We start from the raw sequence: 22700 nt of genomic DNA, 5'->3' as shown, positions 1-22700 counted from the left end.
TTGGTATGCCACCACGCGGTTACAGGAGAGAGGCTTTATTTGGTATGCCACCACGCGGTTACAGGAGAGAGGCTTTATTTGGTATGCCACCACGCGGTTACACGAGAGAGACTTTATTTGGTATGCCACCACGCGGTTACAGGAGAGAGATTTTATTTGGTATGCCACCACGCGGTTACACGAGAGAGACTTTATTTGGTATGCCACCACGCGGTTACAGGAGAGAGGCTTTATTTGGTATGCCACCACGCGGTTACACGAGAGAGACTTTATTTGGTATGCCACCACGCGGTTACAGGAGAGAGACTTTATTTGGTATGCCACCACGCGGTTACAGGAGAGAGACTTTATTTGGTATGCCACCACGCGGTTACAGGAGAGAGACTTTATTTGGTATGCCACCACGCGGTTACACGAGAGAGACTTTATTTGGTATGCCAACACGCGGTTACAGGAGAGAGACTTTATTTGGTATGCCACCACGCGGTTACAGGAGAGAGACTTTATTTGGTATGCCACCACGCGGTTACACGAGAGAGACTTTATTTGGTATGCCAACACGCGGTTACAGGAGAGAGACTTTATTTGGTATGCCACCACGCGGTTACAGGAGAGAGACTTTATTTGGTATGCCACCACGTGGTTACAGGAGAGAGACTTTATTTGGTATGCCGCCACGTGGTTACAGGAGAGAGACTTTATTTGGTATGCCGCCATGTGGTAACAGGAGAGAGACTTTATTTGGTATGCCACCACGCGGTTACACGAGAGAGACTTTATTTGGTATGCCACCACGCGGTTACAGGAGAGAGGCTTTATTTGGTATGCCACCACGTGGTTACACGAGAGAGACTTTATTTGGTATGCCACCACGCGGTTACAGGAGAGAGACTTTATTTGGTATGCCACCACGCGGTTACAGGAGAGAGACTTTATTTGGTATGCCGCCATGTGGTAACAGGAGAGAGGCTTTATTTGGTTTGTTTGGTGTTTGTTCTTAAAGCCAAGATAGACAGCCCGCAAGTAACCGTGAAAGTGCCGGCCACTGTATGTGCAATGCCGCCCTCTTGCCTCACGTTGCCATAAGACGTGATAGTGAATCTACATACTGTGAACGTAAATCAACTGATGACAAAACATCACTACATCAGCTACTACATTTTTACATCCAGTCTGTATACATTTTCTCCTTCAGGTTAACGGTGACAATAGATTCTGTATCATACCCACAGGCAAAGTTGGACTGATTATGTTTTTATCTATCATATTGGAAAAACCACACACTCAAAACTCTTTGAGGGGTGAAAGTGTACAGGTGGTAGTTATCAATCTGTGCGGCCATCTGGTCCATATAATAGTTATAGCTGACCTTCCGTTATCAATCTGTGCCACCATCTGGTCCATATAATAGTTATAGCTGACCTTCCGTTATCAATCTGTGCCACCACCTGGTCCATATAATAGTTATAGTTGACCTTCCGTTATCAATCTGTGCCACCACCTGGTCCATATAATAGTTATAGCTGACCTTCCGTTATCAATCTGTGCCACCATCTGGTCCATATAATAGTTATAGTTGACCTTCAGTTATCAGTCTGTGCAGCCATCTGGTCCATATAATGCTTATAGTTGACCTTCAGTTATCTGTCTGTGCAGCAATCTGTTCCATATACTGTTTAAAGTTGACCATCAGTTATCAGTCTGTGCAGCCATTTAGTCCATATAAAGGTTATAGTTGACCTTCAGTTATTGATCTGTGCAGCCATCGGGTCTAAATAATGCTTATAGTTGACCTTCAGTTATCAGTCTGTGCAGCCATCTGGTCCATATAATGCTTATAGTTGACCTTCAGTTATTAATCTGTGCAGCCATCTGGTCCATATAATGCTTATAGTTGACCTTCAGTTATTAATCTGTGCAGCCATCTGGTCCATATAATGCTTATAGTTGACCTTCAGTTATCAGTCTGTGCAGCAATCTGGTCCATATAATGCTTATAGTTGACCTTCAGTTATTAATCTGTGCCACCATCTGGTCCACATAATGGTTATAGTTGATCTTCAGTTATCAGTCTGTGCAGCCATCTGGTCCATATAATACTTATAGTTGACCTTCAGTTATCAGTCTGTGCAGCCATCTGGTCTATATAATGATTATAGTTGACCTTCAGTTATTAATCTGTGGGGTCATCTGGCCCATATAATGCTTATAGTTGACCTTCAGTTATTGATCTTTTCGGCCATCTGTTCCATATAATGCTTATAGTTGACCTTCAGTTATTGATCTGTGCAGCCATCTGGTCCATATAATGCTTATAGTTGACCTTCAGTTATTAATCTGTGCAGCCATCTGGTCCATATAATGCTTATAGTTGACCTTCAGTTATCAGTCTGTGCCACCATCTGGCCTATATAATGCTTATAGTTGACCTTCAATTATTAATCTGTGGGGCCATCTGGCCCATATAATGCTTATAGTTGACCTTCAGTTATTAATCTGTGCGGCCATCTGGGCCATATTATGATTATAGTGGACCTTCAGTTATTAATCTGTGCAGCCATCTGGTCCATATAATGCTTATAGTTGACCTTCAGTTATTAATCTGTGCCACCATCTGGTCCATATACTGGTTATTGACTGACCTTCAGTTATCAGTCTGTGCAACCATCTGGTCCATATACTGGTTATAGTTGACTTTTTAGTTTCATATCTGTGCAACCTTCAACCACTTCATGGTTGTAGTTGACTTTCAGGTATCAAATTACAGGATCCTTTATAGTTGCCTTTGAGCTCATGGTATTGTTAGGTTTGGTGTTTCTAGAAACAAATGTGGAATGAAGGTAACAAAGTGTCAAAGAAAGTAGATACGGATTTATTGCAACACCTCCACTGCTATGCACAGGCCATGATAATGGTGCCACATAACACAATACAGCATGTGGTTTTATTCGGTGAATATATTTACAATACACGTGATGACTATAAAAAATAATTATTTTTCACTTGATGTCATAAATATCACATACAACAGTGGTGATCGCAAGACAGAATGCTTTCTTATGCATGTTTGTTGTTTAAAACCAACTCAGCAATATTGCAGCTACATGATGGTGGCCTGAAACTAATCGAGTCTGGGCCAGGGAAACCAGTGATTTTATGCAACGATCCACACCATTGGTGTATGACACGTCATCAAATAAATAAAGCAACAAAACCCTTTCCATAGTCATAAGAAATCTCTGCCAAAATTAGAGTCTCCTGTCACTTCTGACAATAACCGATACAACCAAGTCACCAAGTCTGACCACCCAATCCACAAAGTGACCTCTTACGACCAGCATTGAATGGGTATTGGCCTGACAGACTTTATCGAGGCCAAATTTTGAATTTGCACACATAACCTGGCAGCAAAGGGATGCAACTCTGTATGGCAAGTTGTGACAGGCTACTTGTGACAAGGCAAATGTAAGGGTTAAGTAACTTAGTGTATAAGTTGCACACACACACATCTACACATCCAGAATGCACATTACTGGCATATGGTCAGCATATATATTTTGATATTATAAGGTGCAGCAAAAATCTAAAGTAAAATCAAAATAAAACATCATGCTATGATATACTTGCTATAGGCATTTCATCACTAACAAACCATTTTCATACCAGCATCAAATGACAAAAGTATATGTGCAGGATAAATGCTTGCAATTATTCCTTGTATTTTGACTGTCAGTAAAACTAAAGGGACACACAGTGGTTATGTGGGCACTGGATCCTGACTGCTGCGCGGAATATACAGCATTTGTGTTGTGTAAAACGAGAATAAATCCCTGAAAATCAAATTAAGTACATGAAATTGACCTCAACAGACTGCAGAGATGCCAACCCTAATTGAAGTTGTGTGAAGAAACTAAAGCATAATTTCAAGTGAAAATGTTAACAGTACCATGATGTCGGTCTTCGCTTCGCCAGTTTCGTTAGGCTTAGACAGAAGTCAAACATGTGGTCAAAGCTCAACACATGTGTAAAATTCCTCATGCGACTCTAAATAACTGTCTTTCATGCATGAAATAAGTTTCCTGTCTGCACCCACAAAGATTGTTCGATAAAATTACTTCATGTTACTGATGCATTAAAAATTTGCTTTCTGTGAAAGTTTATGGATGTAAATAATTTGTGAAAAACTTATTGAAAGGAAGACAAGTGTTTATAACAGCATTATTTTAGGTTCAAAATCGTAAATATTATGCCAAGTATCGCAATGGTCAGCATTTCTGCAGATTGTAGTCGTGAGTGAGTGACATGCACGTCATATGACGGAAAGTCAAGTGAAGGTAGGAAGAAGCCCAAATTGGCACTGGTCATACATATTTACACCGCTGGTTCAACAGGACGATGGGAATGGTGCTGACAGATCTAGATCACAATCAGGGTAAATCTGGGATTCAAACTCAGCACATTATCTGGTGGCACATTCTACAGTTACTGGAGCTGGCTTAACAGTGCAGGTATGTTACTGCAATGTTACAATGATACAGCAAGGTCATGATATGATACATATCATGATACATAGATCATGATACGATATGCATCGTGATACACATATTTACATCAAATCGTGTGGAAACTTAAAACTATATATATTTCAGAGCAGGTTCAAAAGGAGAAGTTAGCTGTAGCCACATGTTCGTAGCAGCTATTGTTAGTAGTGAACTTGAAACGCTAATTACAACACATTTTGAGACAACTGACTGACGAAAATGCGAAGGTCATTAAACGAGTAGTAAGTAATTCATTTAACAAGTGTATCATCTTGTATCGATACAGAAAAAACATATCATGTAATGTATCATTCCATGAAAACTCACAATGTACTGGTGCACGGATGAATCTTCCACCCACAATATAAACAAAAATATATATATCAGAAAAATGATGACCAGAAATCAAATGTTTCTTTCAATATTTAGTAAAATACAAATACCACTTGAACTATGATAACAGATAGAGTTCAATGAAATATGAAACATTCAATAAAGAGACTGCATGGTAACACGTATGATTCTTAAACATACAAGAAACATATTCCCTTTGATGTAATAAATGCTGTACTTACAATCATACAGGTGTTTTATCCCAACTGAATCCCAAGAGTCCAGTTTCTCAAAACATACCACCAGGGACTGTGCTTTCTTACCAGCAAATACAGTTGTTAACCAAGGCAAGAAAATCCTAAGGAAGAGAATTTCTGGATGTCAACATCTTTTATTATGATGAGCACAATGTTTCGGAGTATATGCTTACTCCTTCATCAGGTGAGGCATATACTCAAAAATGTTATGTTCCTCATAATAAAGAAGTTGGCATCCTGAAATTCTCTTCCTTATGTGTATCACTTCTAAATGCCTTTCAAAGACTTGATGAAACTCATGACTTGTCTGTCTTGATATGTTCGAGTTGGACTTTCCTAAATAAAAAATACCTTAAATGTTGGTGTAATGGTTGTAATGGTTGAAGTTAAAACAGTTGTTACACCTTGGGATAAGACATTCACCTGTCTCAAATCTGCCCAATCCAAACAATCTTTTGGGATTCCTTTAGGAGTCTTGAAGAAGAGATCCAAAAGGTGACTGGATAAAAAAATCCCTGTTTGATGTTCTCCATGTGTGGATCTGGTATCTTATAACAGATGTGGAGGCCTCTATACGTGGGCAATGGGCATCTCCTTCAGCAGCTCCACAAGGGACAGCACTGGCAGCTACGTCACACACACCGAGTTGACCATTGGGATCAACTTCAGCAGCTCAAGGTGTGCAGAACCCAAGGCTCTGTCACACTATGAGCATCTTCCCAAGGCAAGCTAACTGACCATAAAAGTTTCCACCCAAGCTGAACTGGCTCAAGGTGTGCTGAACCCAAGGCTCTATCACACACTGACACATACTAAACTGGCTTGGCTATTCATAAGTAGTACAAAGTAAGCAAAGTGACAAAATGACATGTATAAAGATGATATAGCGAGACATGAAGTGTTCCATACTTTAAGTACAAAGCCTGCACAGAGACAGCATCGGCCTCCATGGTCCATCTCTCCCGTAAAGCAACATCTTAATATTACCAAATAAACAGAAATAATACATAAAATCACAAAGGTCAGTGACCAAAGCAGTATGTTACAAAGTCACAGCCAGATGAACAACACAGTGTAGGCGATATTGGGCTGCAGACCTGTGCCTTCTTCAGGAAGTCATACCCACTGACCAAGGGATACCCAAGCACATGAATATTAAGAAATACCCAACTATATATAACTATAATCTATTAATTCCCAAGTTGGCCTCAGGTTTATTTTAGAGAGTAACCTGAGACCATTCAGAACAAACACTTAGCCCAGACTGCAATATTGTCAGTCTGTCACAAGGATATGGCCATCACGTCATCTACACAGACACTTAACGTGCCTCAGGACCACTGATGATGTCCAGTCACAGGCAGAAACTTAACATTGTCGTCCACTAGTCCTCATAATGAAACATAACATATCGCAAAACCCTTAAATGTGGCAAATTTCTCCTAGCCCTTATAATTCCTTAACTGTTGGCCAGTGTGGCAAGGACTGTAGGACTATAGTGCCAATTTCTAACCCTGACAGGGGGATGTTTAATCTGTACTGATGCCAGGCTTATAAACAGGTTTTAAGGGAAATAAGCAAGGTCATTGACAGAAGGGAAACACACCTCTAGACCTTATTACAGGTCTGGAGAACGAGTAGTTGTTCTATGAATGTATGACACTGACCTATTACCAAGCAGTATTAAATTGTTTCACTGATATTATTTACGTTTGTTATTTTCTGTTACAGACAATACAATGAAAAATATTAAACTGCCTAATGAAAGGGCTACCTGACTGAAACAAGCAGTACCTAAATGAAATAAGCAATACCCTTCTGAAGCAAGCAGTTCCCAACTGAACAAGAAGTACCTCAATGAAGTAAGCAATACCTTTCTGAAGCAAGCAGTACCCAACTGAACAAGCAGTACCTTAATGAAGTAAGCAATACCCTTCTGAAGCAAGCAGTACCCAACTGAACAAGCAGTACCTTAATGAAGTAAGCAATACCCTTCTGAAGCAAGCAGTACCCAACTGAACAAGCAGTACCTTAATGAAGTAAGCAATACCCTTCTGAAGCAAGCAGTACCCAACTAAAACAGTACCGGAATGAAGTAAGCAGTATACAACTGATGTAAGCAGTACACATCTGATGTAAACAGTATACAACTGATGTAAGCAGTACACATCTGATGTAAGCAGTACACATCTGATGTAAGTAGTACACATGTGATGAAAGCAGTACACATGTGATGTAAGCAGCATGCAACTGATTTAAGCAGTACACATGTGATGTAAGCAGCATACAACTGATGTAAGCAGTACACATGTGATGTAAGCAGCATACAACTGATGTAAGCAGTACACATGTGATGTAAGCAGCATGCAACTGATGTAAGCAGTACACATCTGATGTAAGCAGTACACATGTGATGTAAGCAGTACACATCTGATGTAAGCAGTATACAACTGATGTAAGCAGTACACATGTGATGTAAGCAGCATGCAACTGATTTAAGCAGTACACATGTGATGTAAGCAGCATACAACTGATGTAAGCAGTACACATGTGATGTAAGCAGTACACATGTGATGTAAGCAGTACACATCTGATGTAAGCAGTATACAACTGATGTAAGCAGTACACATGTGATGTAAGCAGTAATGGACTAATGTAAGCAGTACACATCTGATGTAAGCAATACCAGACTAAAGAAATGAGTACCTGAATAAAGTAAGCAGTACCTGACTAGCTCAACACACACACACACAACACAATAGCTGGTATCACCACAGGCACCTGTCTCACAGGAATGTCTCCTTGTGTATGGGTCCAGACTGCTGAGAATATCACAGAAATACAAAACAAATACATATACATAATGCTGATAGCTTCTTATCCCATGATGGATCAGTAGCAGTTCTTATTGATTTGATGTCGTATCAGAGCTTAATAATTGACTGACCTCATATTAGGAAGAGAATGTATGGATGTCAACTTCTTTATCATGAGGAACACAACACTTCGGAGCATATACTTACTCCTTCTTCAGGTGAAGTATGTACGTTGTGTTCCTCATAATAAAAAAGTTGACATCCAGAAATTCTCTTCCTTATGTGTATCACTTCTAAATGCCTTTCAAATACTTGATGTAATATTGCCTGTTATGAAATGAAAACCATGTTTTTGTAATGTTCCTATTGAAAAACTGTACATAGGGCTATATATAGGAGCTTGCAACGAGGAAGCATGGACCCTAAAAATTGAGAATTGAGTTGAATTCAAGTCACTTACTCATTCTCAAAGTGCAGTCAAGGGACCCATTAAGTTCCTGCATTACAAAGGAAGGGATCAGTCTCAAGCAGAGTGACATACAGACATAGTCACTGCATCTTAAAGCTGTAGGAATATTAGTTATTTGCATTTGGTAAATCACAATTTTAATTTTAACATCGGAAAGGTTTGATGTATTTTTTCAAGGACAACTTCCTTATTGTCTGTAACGAAGTGTAAAAGGTCACAAGGAATAAGGAAGTCGTTCTTCCAACTTCTAGATGCCAATCAAAGACTAAAAAGTTTGAATACAAAAAAAAACAGGGTAAAGGTTCAAATGGTATGTTAGATATCATCAAATCTGTCATCAACAGCTGGTATTGTGTCTCTTGCTTTCCGATTTGTTGACAGAAATACTGGGACAATAAACGTATTCCCCATATTATATCACGACTATTGCACCAGGTCCAGACACCTGACATACTGCCAAGAAAAAGATTTACAGAGAAACTATTATTCTCCAGTCGTTGTATGCACTGAATGGTAACTGAATATCAAGAACAAGTTGTACATAATACAGCACCAAACTATGTACACATTGAAGAGTTAAAACCACACCTGGAAAATGGATATAAAAAGGGCTGTCACCCATGTCTTGCACAGAACAGCAGATAAAAACTATTTTCATTTCTTCATTTAAACAAAGTTACTATATTTGATGAATGGACATGTACACTGGCAACAGCCAGGTGAAAATTAAGAAATAGAAATGAAGACATAGTGAAGGATATTTTGTGTTCTTAAACCATGAGATCTACATGTATTTCAATGGCCTTTTATACAATAAACTATTGAATTGAATTGACTACTATTTCATGAAAAAGTACCCTTTTTTTCCTTTATGGAGTGAGTTTCCTTTCACAATAAATATGAAATACACAATATTTACATGATACATCTAACATCCAAATTTAGCTATCACTTCAAATCATTTTAAATGTGTCTCAAGTTTTAACAAACTAGCTTCACATGTTCAGCAATTATACACATCATGTTAAGTATCATTTGTTTATGATTTCCTGATTAACTTATTCTGTCTACCAACTGATGCAATCAACATGTAAAACAGGAGATTCCTCTAACCAAATACTTTAGATTCTGAAGGATCCTGATATACAGGTAACCACAAATAGAAACACCCAACAATTCAGAAATCAGTGAGTGAGTGAGTATGGTTTTACGCCGCTTTTAGCAATATTTCAGCAAGATCACAGCGGGGGACACCAGAAATGGGCTTCACACATTGTACCCGTATCAGGGAATTGAACCCAGGTTTTCGGCGTGACGAGCGAACGCTTTATCCACTAGGCTACCCCGACAGTCCCTCAGGAATAACATATATGTAAGCATTGAACTATTCCAACAAAAAGAGATGTAACAATTTACCCAAGTATAAGTATCATTGCAACATTTGTTTCAGATCATAAAGTCATGTATCAACTAACAAATGCATGTACGTAAATTGATGATACTCTTATATAAACTACGCGAAAAAGGGTCATAAAGAACACCTGATTCCTTAATGTTACCATAGTTAATCTGTAATTGGTTTTGTATTGCAACATCACTACCTTCTGTTATGTTTGTTTTTTAACGCCGCCCTCGGCAATAGTCCAGCTGTAGCTGGGGACCTATATTCTTACCCAGAATCCCCACTGAGATACAAATCATTACAAAATGTATCATTACAAAATCCGTTCAGCAAACAAGATACAGTGACACCCAGTAAATCATGACGCTTGTGTTGCCTCTGATATCACCTGGAATAATGATCCATGGTCAAGTGTTATATAGTGTAACCTATTAGTCGTGACACTAGCGTTCAAACTGAAATGATCCAGATCAGCGATCCATGGTTAAGCGTAATACAGTGTAACCCAATTAATCCAGACGGTACTGTTTCCAGTGAACTGGTCTGGATAATCAAATGATGAATTATAAAATAATGTTTTACGGTAATGTCCCTTTAATTCCATATTCTCTTCTTAAACCGATCCTCCAGAAGGATGGGTTTCCAGTTTAATGGTGGCCAAACTAACAAGACTTTACTGTACAACACTTTATCACACAATATACACTGTATAGCACTGTATGGCTCTTTATGACACTGTATGACACTGTATGACACTGTATAACATTGTATAACACTGTACACACATGGTTTCCAAGAATCCTAGACGGGAAGTCAGATTCACAGGGTTTCAGCGTACAGTCCACTCTGTGTATGACTTGTAAGGCTTGAGGTGTAGCAGGATCAGATTGACTGTTTAGAATTTGCTTTGAGATTATTCCTCGGAGATGTTCACTCATTTCGATTGTTGTCTACGGTCCTCAGACATCATAACTCATCATGGCCCTAAAACAAATATCAACGCATAGCATGTTACAGAATATATCACCAATGATAATCTCCAATATAATAGTCATAAATCATTCATTCAACCAGAAAAGTCCTTATTCAACTAGTATATCCTCTTTCAACAAGTAACTCCTCTTTCAACCAATAAACCCTCATTCAACCAGTATATCCTCTTTCAACCAGTAAACACCTCATTCAACCAGAAAAGTCCTCATTCAACCAGAAAACTAATTCAGCCAGAAAAGTCCTCATAAAACCAGTAAACTCACCTCATTCAACGAGTAAACTCCTCAGTCAACCAGTAAACTCACCTTTTTCAACCAGTATCTTCTCATTCATTTAGTAACTTCTCATGCAAACACTGTCTCATCCATGCAAACACTGTCTCATCCATCCAAACACTGTCTCATCCATCCAAACACTGTCTCATCCATTCAAACACTGTCAAATCCATCCAAACACTGTCTCATCCATCCAAACACTGTCTCATCCATTCAAACACTGTCTCATCCATCCAAACACTGTCTCATCCATCCAAACACTGTCTCATCCATCCAAACACTGTCTCATCCATCCAAACACTGTCTCATCCATTCAAACATTGTCTTATTCATCCAAACACTGTCTCATCCATTCAAACACTGTCTCATCCATCCAAACACTGTTTCATCCATCCAAACACTGTCTCATCCATCCAAACACTGTCTCATCCGAACACTGTCTCATCCATCCAAACACTATCTCATCCATCCAAACACTGTCTCATCCATCCAAACACTGTCTCATCCAAACACTGTCTCATCCATCCAAACACTGTCTCACTCATCCAAACACTGTCTCATCCATCCAAACACTGTCTCATCCATCCAAACACTGTCTCATCCATTCAAACACTGTCTCGTCCATCCAAACACTGTCTCATCCATTCAAACACTGTCTCATCCATCCAAACACTGTCTCATCCATCCAAACACTGTCTCATCCATTCAAACACTGTCTCATCCATCCAAACACTGTCTCATCCATTCAAACACTGTCTCATCCATCCAAACACTGTCTCATCCATCCAAACACTGTCTCATCCATTCAAACACTGTCTCATCCATCCAAACACTGTCTCATCCATTCAAACACTGTCTCATCCATTCAAACACTGTCTCATCCATCCAAACACTGTCTCATCCATCCAAACACTGTCTCATCCATTCAAACACTGTCTCATCCATCCAAACACTGTCTCATCCATTCAAACACTGTCTCATCCATTCAAACACTGTCTCATCCATCCAAACACTGTCTCATCCATTCAAACACTGTCTCATCCATCCAAACACTGTCTCATCCATCCAAACACTGTCTCATCCATCCAAACACTGTCTCATCCATTCAAACACTGTCTCATCCATCCAAACAGTGTCTCATCCATCCAAACACTGTCTCATCCATCCAAACACTGTCTCACTCATCCAAACACTGTCTCATCCATCCAAACACTGTCTCATCCATTCAAACACTGTCTCATCAATCCAAACACTGTCTCATCAATCCAAACAATGTCTCATCCATCCAAACAATGTCTCATCCATCCAAACAATGTCTAATCCATCCATCCAAACACTGTCTCATCCATCCAAACAATGTCTCATCAATTCAAGCACAATCAAAACCTGATACATGTGTCAAATTGAAATAACCTAGTCAGTCATGAATCCATTGTTAGTTTAACATCGGGAAGAACCATCTTATCGTAGGAAAGATGAGTGAGAAATAAAAATTTCAGCATGAAATCCATCCAAACACTGTCTCATCAATTCAAGCACAATCAAAACCTGATACATGTGTCAAATTGGAATAACCTAGTCAGTCCTGAATCCATTGTTAGTTTAACATCGGGAAGAACCATCTTATCGTAGGAAAGATGAATGAGAAATAAAAATTTCAGCATGAAATCTTACCATTTTCCTAGCATTCTGTTTCACAAAAGTTATTATTTCATCTGCATTCTGACTCTGAATGTCCCAACCATAAGCATGCTGAAATTTGAGAAAAATACAAATTATGAACAAGAACACACCTACATGTGGCCAAACAGCTATTGTAACATAATTATACATGAGTGCTGCAATCTATTCAGATAAAAAATATGATTAATTGGATTTGAAGCCTTGAAATGTTCTGGACTAGCAGTAGATTGATTTGCTTATGTCTAATTCTTGATGAGTTGCTGGATGAAATATTATGGTATCATTGGTATTTGGCATGAGAACATGAATATTGTAGTTGTAAAACAGGATAGACTTCCCTTTCACAGTTAACAACACAGTGCATTGTTATTCTAAGGAACTTAAACCATGGCTGCTTTGTCTTTGACCGTGGTCTAACTGAATTGTTAGCTAAACACCACTTGGCAATGACGGATCTTGTTTTTTCCTCTATCTTTTGAACAATTTCATGAAAAACTTTTGTCGCCAGCGGGATTCGAACCCAAGGAGTCCGCACTGAAGGCTAACGAATGTAGGGTTCTGCCTCGGCAACATGGGAGATAGGGTATGGAATTAACAACTAAATATTTACTTACATCAGTACCAATTGCTTATCCCTTTATGAATTGCGAAATGTGTTTTATGCAATTTTTTTACAGTATGTTACTCTATGCATTCTAGTATTTGTACAGTACTTGTGATTTTGTAGCTTTCGTTCAACAAAACAAACAGATGGAAAAGAAATTACTATTATCTTGATCAGGGCTATATTTGCTCATAATAGGTGCATCAACATAGGCAAGTAATATTAATTGATTGAACAATGTGCTCGAGTTGGTCCAAAATGAATGATATACTTGCCCCGGGACATGCATTTCATAACCCAAATCGGCAAAGTGCGAGGTGCACGTGTGAAAGGCTCGGGGAACACATTTCATGTGCTTCACGCAGGGCCAACTCACACAGTGTTCTCACAGTTGAGCATAGAGTTCCGGAATACCTTTCAAAAAACCTTTAAGAAAACAATGTTTTTAAGCATTTTAGGTGCCATAAATGTTGTACATGGTTTATGAATGTTAGGCTACTCGGACCCCAGTGTCTAATCGTTGAAATGGTTGATTAAACCACTCGGTGCTGTGCACCTCGTGGTTTAACTAACCATTTCAACAATTAGACACTAGGTCCTCGTGGTCTAACCTATACTTAATTGACCTCTATCCAAACTATGCAGTGATGTCACAGTGAGTTGGAAATATGCATCTGTGTGAGTTGTCTCCCCTTCTCATATGTCAATAGCCAGCACATGTTCCCACAGACAAGACAAGGCATGGAGACCGAGAGAACGGCTGTCCCATGGGCAGGGACTGAAGTGAGATATGTGCCAGCTAAGCACCAGTGTTTCAGCGTCTCGCAACCTCATGGACAAAATGTCAACACTGGGACATGGAGACACAGGGGATATGAGGACACAGACACAGCGGATATGAGGACACAGACACAAGAAATATGAGGATAGACACAGGGGATATGAGGACACAGACACAAGAAATATGAGGACAGACACAGGGGATATGAGGACACAGACACAGAAAACGTGAGGACAGACACAGGGGATATGAGGACACAGACACAGGGGATATAGGGACACAGACACAGGGGATATGAGGACACAGACACAGGGGATATAGGGACACAGACACAGGGGATATAGGGACAGAGACACAGAAAACGTGAGGACACAGACACAGGGGATATGAGGACACAGACACAAGAAATATGAGGACAGACACAGAGGATATGAGTACACAGACACAGAAAACGTGAGGACAGACACAGGGGATATGAGGACACAGACACAGGAAACATGAGGACACAGACACAGAAAACATGAGGACGCAGACACAGGGGATATGAGGACACAGACACAAGAAATATGAGGACAGACACAGGGGATATGAGGACACAGACACAAGAAATATGAGGACAGACACAGGGGATATGAGGACACAGACACAGGAAACATGAGGACACAGACACAGGGGATATGAGGACAAAGACACTGGGGATATGAGGTCACTGACACAGACACACAGGATATCAGGACACAGACACACAGGATATGAGGACACAGACACAGGGGATATGAGGCCAAAGAGACTGGGGAAATGATGACAAAGACACTGGGGATATGAGGACACAGGTACAGGAGATAAGGTCACAGACACGGGATATGAGGACACAGACACAGGGGATATGAAGACAAAGACACTGGGGATATGAGGTCACTGACACAGACACACAGGATATCAGGACACAGACACAGGGGATATGAGGACACAGACACAGGGGACATGAGGCCAAAGAGACTGGGGATATGATGACAAAGACACTGGGGATATGAGGACACAGGTACAGGAGATAAGGTCACAGACACGGGACATGAGGACACAGACACAGGGGATATGAAGACAAAGACACTGGGGATATGAGGTCACTGACACAGACACACAGGATATCAGGACACAGACAAAGGGGATATGAGGACACAGACACAGGGGATATGAGGCCAAAGAGACTGGGGATATGATGACAAAGACACTGGGGATATGAGGACACAGGTACAGGAGATAAGGTCACAGACACGGGATATGAGGACACAGACACAGGATATATGGGGACACATACACAGGGGATATGAGGACACAGACACAGGGGATATGAGGACAGACACAGGGGATATCAGGACACAGACAGAGGGGATATGAGGACACAGACACAGGTGATATCAGGACACAGACACAGGGGATATGAGGACAAAGACACTGGGGATATGAGGTCACTGACACAGACACAGGATATCAGGACACAGACACAGGGGATATGAGGTCACAGACACAGGTGATATGAGGACACAGACACAGGGGATATGAGGACACAGACACAGGAAACATGAGGACACAGACACAGGGGATATGAGGACATAGACACAGGGGATATGAGGACACAGGTACAGGAGATATTAGGTCACAGACACAGGATATGAGGACAAGGACACTTGGGATATGAGGACACAGATACAGGGGATATGAGGACAGACACAGGAGATATGGGGCCACAGACACAGGGGATATGAGGTCACAGACACTGGGGATATGAGGACACAGGTACAGGAGATATTAGGTCACAGACACGGGATATGAGGACACAGACACAGGGGATATGAGGACACAGACGCAGGAGATATGGGGACACATACACAGGGAATATGATGACAAAGACACTGGGGATGTGAGGTCACTGACACAGGGGTTACAGACACAGAGGTATGAGGACACAGGGAAAGCGACAGGGACACAGGACACATCTACTGGCCTCTCACCTGAGCGTTACGTGAGCTGTCAGTCCCTTGAAAGAACCTGACTGTCGGGTAAGCTTGAACACCAACTTCCTGGCAGATCCAAGGCTCAGAGTCACAGTCAACTTTTCCTGCATGTGCTACACCTTCAAGTTGCTGGTAGACAAAATAACTGTCTTGAGAACATGACCACAGCTAACAAACAAACATGTTGTTTATCCTTAATATTTTTTGTGTTGGACAGGTTACACCTATCTGTTTACACGAGTAAAAGGTTCTTCAAAATTTCACAAAGAAAAGTTCTTAATTTTGTTTTAGTTCTTAATCCTCTGACTAGTTAAACCTCCTCACCTCCGCAACCTTCTCGAACTCTGGTTTGAACACCTGGCAATGTCCACACCAGGGAGTGTAGAAGTCCACAATCCAAGAATCACTGCTCTCCAGGACCACCTGCCTGAAGTTGTACTGGCGGAGCACTGACACCTTGCTTGGGAGGAACTCGTAGGCCCAGGCTCGCAGGGAGTTGGCGTCTCGATGAAACCCATTGTACATGCTGGCGACACAGACATTACTACATGAGACTGAAGACCAGATTATTTGGTGTCAGAATTAAGTATTTCCCAATAAAAATGAGGTGAATTTCTAAAATATCTATACTTGGTTACACTTTATTATCAGCTGTTGTATCTTCTAGTATCACAAGGACATCAATGTTGATGTCAACAGTGATGTGTGTACTCTCAACACTGTACAGTGGAAGGGGTGGTGGGGTAGCCGAGTGGCTAAAGGGTTTGATTCCTCACATGGATACAATGAGTGAAACCCATTTCTGGCGTTCCCTGCTGTGATATTGCTGGATATTGCGAAAAGCGGCGTAGAAACACACTCACCCACTCACTCTACAAAGAAAGGTGCAAGTTATCATTATTACACAATCACATGCACTTTATGCCAACTCACAAACCTTAGGACATGTATACAGCCTCATGCTGGAGTGAGAGAGGGAGTATGGTTTTACACCGCTTTTAGCAATATCCCACTAATATCAAGGCGGGGGACACCAGAAATGGGCCTCATACATTGTACCCATTCAGGGAATTGAACCTGGGCCTTTGGCATGACAAGCACTTTAACAACTAGGCTACCCCGCTTCCCCACCTCATGCTGTATGCGAGATGACTGGACCTCCCGGAAGCCCCTGCTGGATACAACCTGATGAAAGGGTATGAACTGTCTCTACTTACTGGAAGCTGCCTGACCCAGAGGCCCCTGATGGGTACAGCCTCACGGTGGGGTAGGAGGTGATACTCTCCTGCTGACAGAGGCCCTGGTGTTCCACACAGTCCACCTGGGCCACCTTGATGTTATTCACATTCTTCACCATCTGCAGACAAACAACCGACTTGTTACACATGCAACAAGGAGTCTCCAGCACTAAAGTGTGGTAAAAGGGGTGATATGGATTAATTTACCAATAAATGATTACTCTATAACATAGAACACATGTCATGTTTACAGACACCTAATTGGGAAGCTGTGTATCCTGGTCTCACTCGTATCACTGTGATTATACGATTACACAACATGCCACCTTCGACACGCACCTTCACAAGTCTCTTCCACTTGGGCCAGATGCTGACATCATAATTGCACATGACACACCTATTTCCTACAACCTCCATGAGTCTCCTCCACTCCGGGGCCAGCTGCTGACATCTCTTGGACATTGATACATATGACACACCCACTTCCTACTTACCTTTGCAAGTGCTGCCATCACTCAGACATAATTATACATGACAGGCCCACTTTCTACATACCTCGGCGAGTCTCCTCAACACTGGGGCAAGCTGTTGACAACTCTTGGACAAAATTATATACGACACACACCCTTCCCCACTTACCTTGGCGAGTCTCCTCCCCTCCAGGGCCGAGTGCTATCATCACTCGGACATATTTACATATGACACCCCCCCTTCCCCACTTACCTTGGTGAGTCTCCTCCACTCTTGGGCCAAGTGCTGCCATCACTCGGACATATTTACATACCCCCCCCTTCCCCACTCACCTTGGCGAGTGTCCTCCACTCCGGGGCCAAGTGCTGACATCTCTTGGACAGAATTACATATGACGCTCCCCCCTTCCCGAATCACCTTGGCGAGTCTCCTCCACTCCGGGGACAAGTGCTATCATCACTCGGACATATTTACATATGACACGCCCCCTTTCCCCACTCACCTTGGCGAGTCTCCTCCACTCCGGGGCAAGCTGCTGGCAAGGGCCGCACCAGGGGGCGAAGAAGTCCACCAGCACCACCTCCTCCACCTTCTTCTGGGCCACATGTTCCCTGAACTGCTCCTGGTTCAGCCTCATCACCGGAGGGTTCAGTGTGTCCTACACAAATGTCACACTAGTTAGCTGTTAGTTTGGGTTAAATCACTTGGTTAATTGATTGCTGACAATCGACAAATTTGGAATAAAATAAAAAAATTCAATTGGTCAGCTGGTCATTGGAAGAAAGAAAGTAAGATGTAACATTTTGACTTTAAGACATGAAACTTTTTATAGATTAATATATTTTCTCCAATTTGTTCCTGAAGTTACTTATGATCCATAACCTGTTCTGTATTTAGAGAGTACATTACACGACTACTTTCAGAGTTCATCTGGGCTAGTCGAAGATTCGTGTTCATGTTAGCTCTAACAGTGTTCGGGACTCGACAGCATGAAGTGGGGACTGACCTGAAGGAACTCGACAATGGAGTCTGCGCTGTGGTGGCCGTGGTACTGGTGGGGCATGCTCTGGTTGTACAAGATGGTGGTCGGGTACGACCTGATATTGTACTGAAACCAACAAACTGACATAAATCAACCACATAATTTAACATACATATGCTATATAAGGCCTTATTAACTTATTTATACAGACATTACAAATATTTATTCAGATATAAGAAATATTTATACAGATATAAGAAACGGTTTCTTTATTTTTCCTTACTTTTCTGTTCAGTTTAGCAGCCTGGATTACATGCTCCACAAAAATAAGGTACATAAGCTATACTGAGAAAATAATAAGGCCTCAGACTTAAGAAATTGTTCCTTTATTTTTGTTTGCTATTGTGTTGAGTGTAGCAGTTTAGAATTGCAACCTACATTGTTGCAGAGTTGGGAGTGTACAGTGCAGTCCACAGTGCCGAAGTTGACCGTCTCACTGAATGACTTGGCTGCTTTCCTGAACTCTGGCAGCAGCTTCATGCAGGGTGGGCACCACTGGAAGAACAGGCGGACATAAGAACAGGGTAGAAGGAAGAACAGGCGGAGATAAGAACAGGGTAGTAGGAAGAACAGGGGAGAAGGAAGAACAGGGTAGTAGGAAGAACAGGGTAGTAGGAAGAACAGGACAGAATGAAAAACAGGGGAGAAGGAAGAACAGGGTAGTAGGAAGAACAGGGTAGTAGGAAGAACAGGGCAGAAGGAAGAACAGGGTAGTAGGAAGAACAGGACAGAAGGAAGAACAGGACAGGAGGAAGAACAGGACAGAAGGAAGAACAGGGTAGTAGGAAGAACAAGACAGGAGGAAGAACAGGACAGAAGGAAGAACAGGACCGAAGGAAGAACAAGACAGGAAGAAGAACAGTGTAGTAGGAAGAACAGGACAGAAGGAAGAACAGGGTAGTAGGAAGAACAGGACAGAAGGAAGAACAGGGTAGTAGGAAGAACAGGGCAGAAGGAAGAACAGGGTAGTAGGAAGAACAGGACAGAAGGAAGAACAGGGTAGAAGGAAGATCAGGGGAGAAGGAAGAACAGGGTAGTAGGAATAACAGGACAGAAGGAAGAACAGGGCGGTAGGAAGAACAGGACAGAAGGAAGAACAAGACAGAAGGAAGAACAGGGTAGTAGGAAGAACAGGGGAGAAGGAAGAACAGGGTAGTAGGAACAACAGGGTAGTAGGAAGAACAGGGTAGTAGGAAGGACAGGACAGAGGATGAACAGGGTAGTAGGAAGAACAGGACAGAAGGAAGAACAGGATAGTAGGAAGAACAGGACAAAAGGAAGAACAGGGCAGCAGGAAGAACAGGACAGAAGGAAGAACAAGACAGAAGGAAGAACAGGGTAGTAGGAAGAACAGGACAGGAGGAAGAACAGGGTAGTAGGAAGAACAGGACAAAAGGAAGAACAGGGCAGCAGGAAGAACAGGACAGAAGGAAGAACAAGACAGAAGGAAGAACAAGACAGAAGGAAGAACAAGACAGAAGGAAGAACAGGGTAGTAGGAAGAACAGGACAGGTGGAAGAACAGGACAGAAGGAAGAACAGGGTAGTAGGAAGAACAGGACATAAGGAAGAACAGGGTAGAAGGAAGAACAGAGTAGTAGGAAGAACAGGACAGGAGGAAGAACAGGGTAGTAGGAAGAACAGGACAGAAGGAAGAACAGGGTAGTAGGAAGAACAGGACAGAAGGAAGAACAGGGTAGTAGGAAGAACAGGACAGAAGGAAGAACAGGGTAGAAGGAAGAACAGGACAGAAGGAAGAACAGGGCAGCAGGAAGAACAAGACAGGAGAAAAAACAGGGTAGTAGGAAGAACAGGACAGAAGGAAGAACAGGGTAGTAGGAAGAACAGGACCGAAGGAAGAACAAGACAGGAAGAAGAACAGGGTAGTAGGAAGAACAGGACAGAAGGAAGAACAGGGTAGTAGGAAGAACAGGACAGAAGGAAGAACAGGGTAGAAGGAAGAACAGGACAGAAGGAAGAACAGGGCAGCAGGAAGAACAAGACAGGAGAAAAAACAGGGTAGTAGGAAGAACAGGGTAGTAGGAAGAACAGGACCGAAGGAAGAACAAGACAGGAAGAAGAACAGGGTAGTAGGAAGAACAGGACAGAAGGAAGAACAGGGTAGTAGGAAGAACAGGACAGAAGGAAGAACAGGGTAGTAGGAAGAACAGGACAGAAGGAAGAACAGGGTAGGAGGAAGAACGGGACAGAAGGAAGAACAGGACAGAAGGAAGAACAGGACAGAAGGAAGAACAAGACAGGAGAAAAAACAGGGTAGTAGGAAGAACAGGACAGAAGGAAGAACAGGGTAGTAGGAAGAACAGGACCGAAGGAAGAACCAGACAGGAAGAAGAACAGGGTAGTAGGAAGAACAGGACAGAAGGCAGAACAGGGTAGTAGGAAGAACAGGACAGAAGGAAGAACAAGACAGAAGGAAGAACAGGGTAGTAGGAAGAACAGGACAGAAGGAAGAACAGGGTAGTTGGAACAACAGGATAGAAGGAAGAACAGGGTAGTAGGAAGAACAGGACAGAAGGAAGAACAGGGTAGTAGGAAGAACAAGACAGGAGGAAGAACAGGACAGAAGGAAGAACAAGACAGGAGGAAGAACAGGGTAGTAGGAAGAACAGGACAGATTGAAGAACAAGACAGGAGGAAGAACAGGGTAGTAGGAAAAACAGGACAGAAGGAAGAACAGGGTAGTAGGAAGAACAGGACAGAAGGAAGAACAGGGTAGAAGGAAGATCAGGGGAGAAGGAAGAACAGGGTAGTAGGAAGAACAGGACAGAAGGAAGAACAGGACAGGAGGAAGAACAGGGTAGTAGGAAGAACAGGACAGAAGGAAGAACAGGGTAGTAGGAAGAACAGGACAGAAGGAAGAACAAGACAGGAGGAAGAACAGGGTAGTAGGAAAAACAGGACAGAAGGAAGAACAGGGTAGTAGGAAGAACAGGGTAGAAGGAAGAAGTGGGTAGTAGGAAGAACAGGGTAGAAGGAAGATCAGGTGAGAAGGAAGAACAGGATAGAAGGAAGAACAGGATAGAAGGAAGATCAGGGGAGAAGGAAGAACAGGGTAGAAGGAAGAAACAGGTAGTAGAAAGAAGCGGGTAGAAGGAAGAAGTGGGTAGTAGGAAGAAGCGGGTAGTAACAAGACGAGGGTAACAGGAAGAATAGGGTATTAGTTCAGTAGTATCATTCATGTTGATCCTATTCCACATACCTTCTATGAAATGAGCAATTACAGATTACCAGTCCAAAGTGAACTTTTCCTGACTATACACTGATCCCTCGCTACAACGCTACCTTCGGGGTCCAAATAATTGATGAGCGTTATAGATGATCAGCGGTTTAACGAAGGTCGAGTCGTAGGTTGGTTGGTTGGTTGGTTTGTTGTTTTACGCCGCACTCAGCAATATTCCAGCTATATGACGACAGTGTGTAAATAATGGAGTCTGGACCAGACAATCCAGTGATTGATATCATGAGCATCGATCCACGCAATTGGGATCAATGACATGCATCAACCAAGTCAGTGAGCCTTACCACCCAGTCGTAGGTGGTAGATCACCAACAAAACAGTATACATGCTCTGCCGACCTAACATGATCTATGTTGCACGTTCCAAAGTTTCAAAAAAGATTAGAATAGAAGTTATTTATGATTCATAGTGTAAAAAAAGCTTTATCGAGTATTAATATCCGCTTTAAAAAAAACAACACATCATATCCCTTCAGTGAATTCAGGTGAACAAACAAAATTGGTCAATAAAAGTATGAAATTT

General features: G+C 41.9%; 1 protein-coding gene across 1 annotated transcript in view; it reads right to left on the bottom strand.

Annotated features, from left to right (window-relative positions):
• Positions 1 to 2856: 2856 nt before the first annotated feature.
• LOC124149905 (dnaJ homolog subfamily C member 10-like) overlaps positions 2857 to 22700 on the bottom strand; it is a 37305-nt gene continuing 17461 nt past the window's right edge. Inside the window, exons 14-21 of the mRNA XM_046521746.2 lie at positions 19299 to 19415; positions 18885 to 18986; positions 18381 to 18536; positions 17387 to 17526; positions 16494 to 16695; positions 16167 to 16298; positions 12761 to 12838; positions 2857 to 10802 (exon numbers count right to left, since the gene is read on the bottom strand). Of these exons, the coding sequence (XP_046377702.2) occupies positions 10785 to 10802; positions 12761 to 12838; positions 16167 to 16298; positions 16494 to 16695; positions 17387 to 17526; positions 18381 to 18536; positions 18885 to 18986; positions 19299 to 19415 (945 nt within the window). The 3' untranslated portion in view covers positions 2857 to 10784. The remainder of the gene's footprint in view (positions 10803 to 12760; positions 12839 to 16166; positions 16299 to 16493; positions 16696 to 17386; positions 17527 to 18380; positions 18537 to 18884; positions 18987 to 19298; positions 19416 to 22700) is intronic.

This window comes from Haliotis rufescens, unplaced genomic scaffold (assembly GCF_023055435.1).
Source record: "Haliotis rufescens isolate VD_foot unplaced genomic scaffold, xgHalRufe1.0.p SCAF_4, whole genome shotgun sequence".
NCBI lineage: Eukaryota > Metazoa > Mollusca > Gastropoda > Lepetellida > Haliotidae > Haliotis > Haliotis rufescens.
Note: the sequence above shows the minus strand (reverse complement) of the source record. Positions and strands in the feature narration are given on the sequence as shown.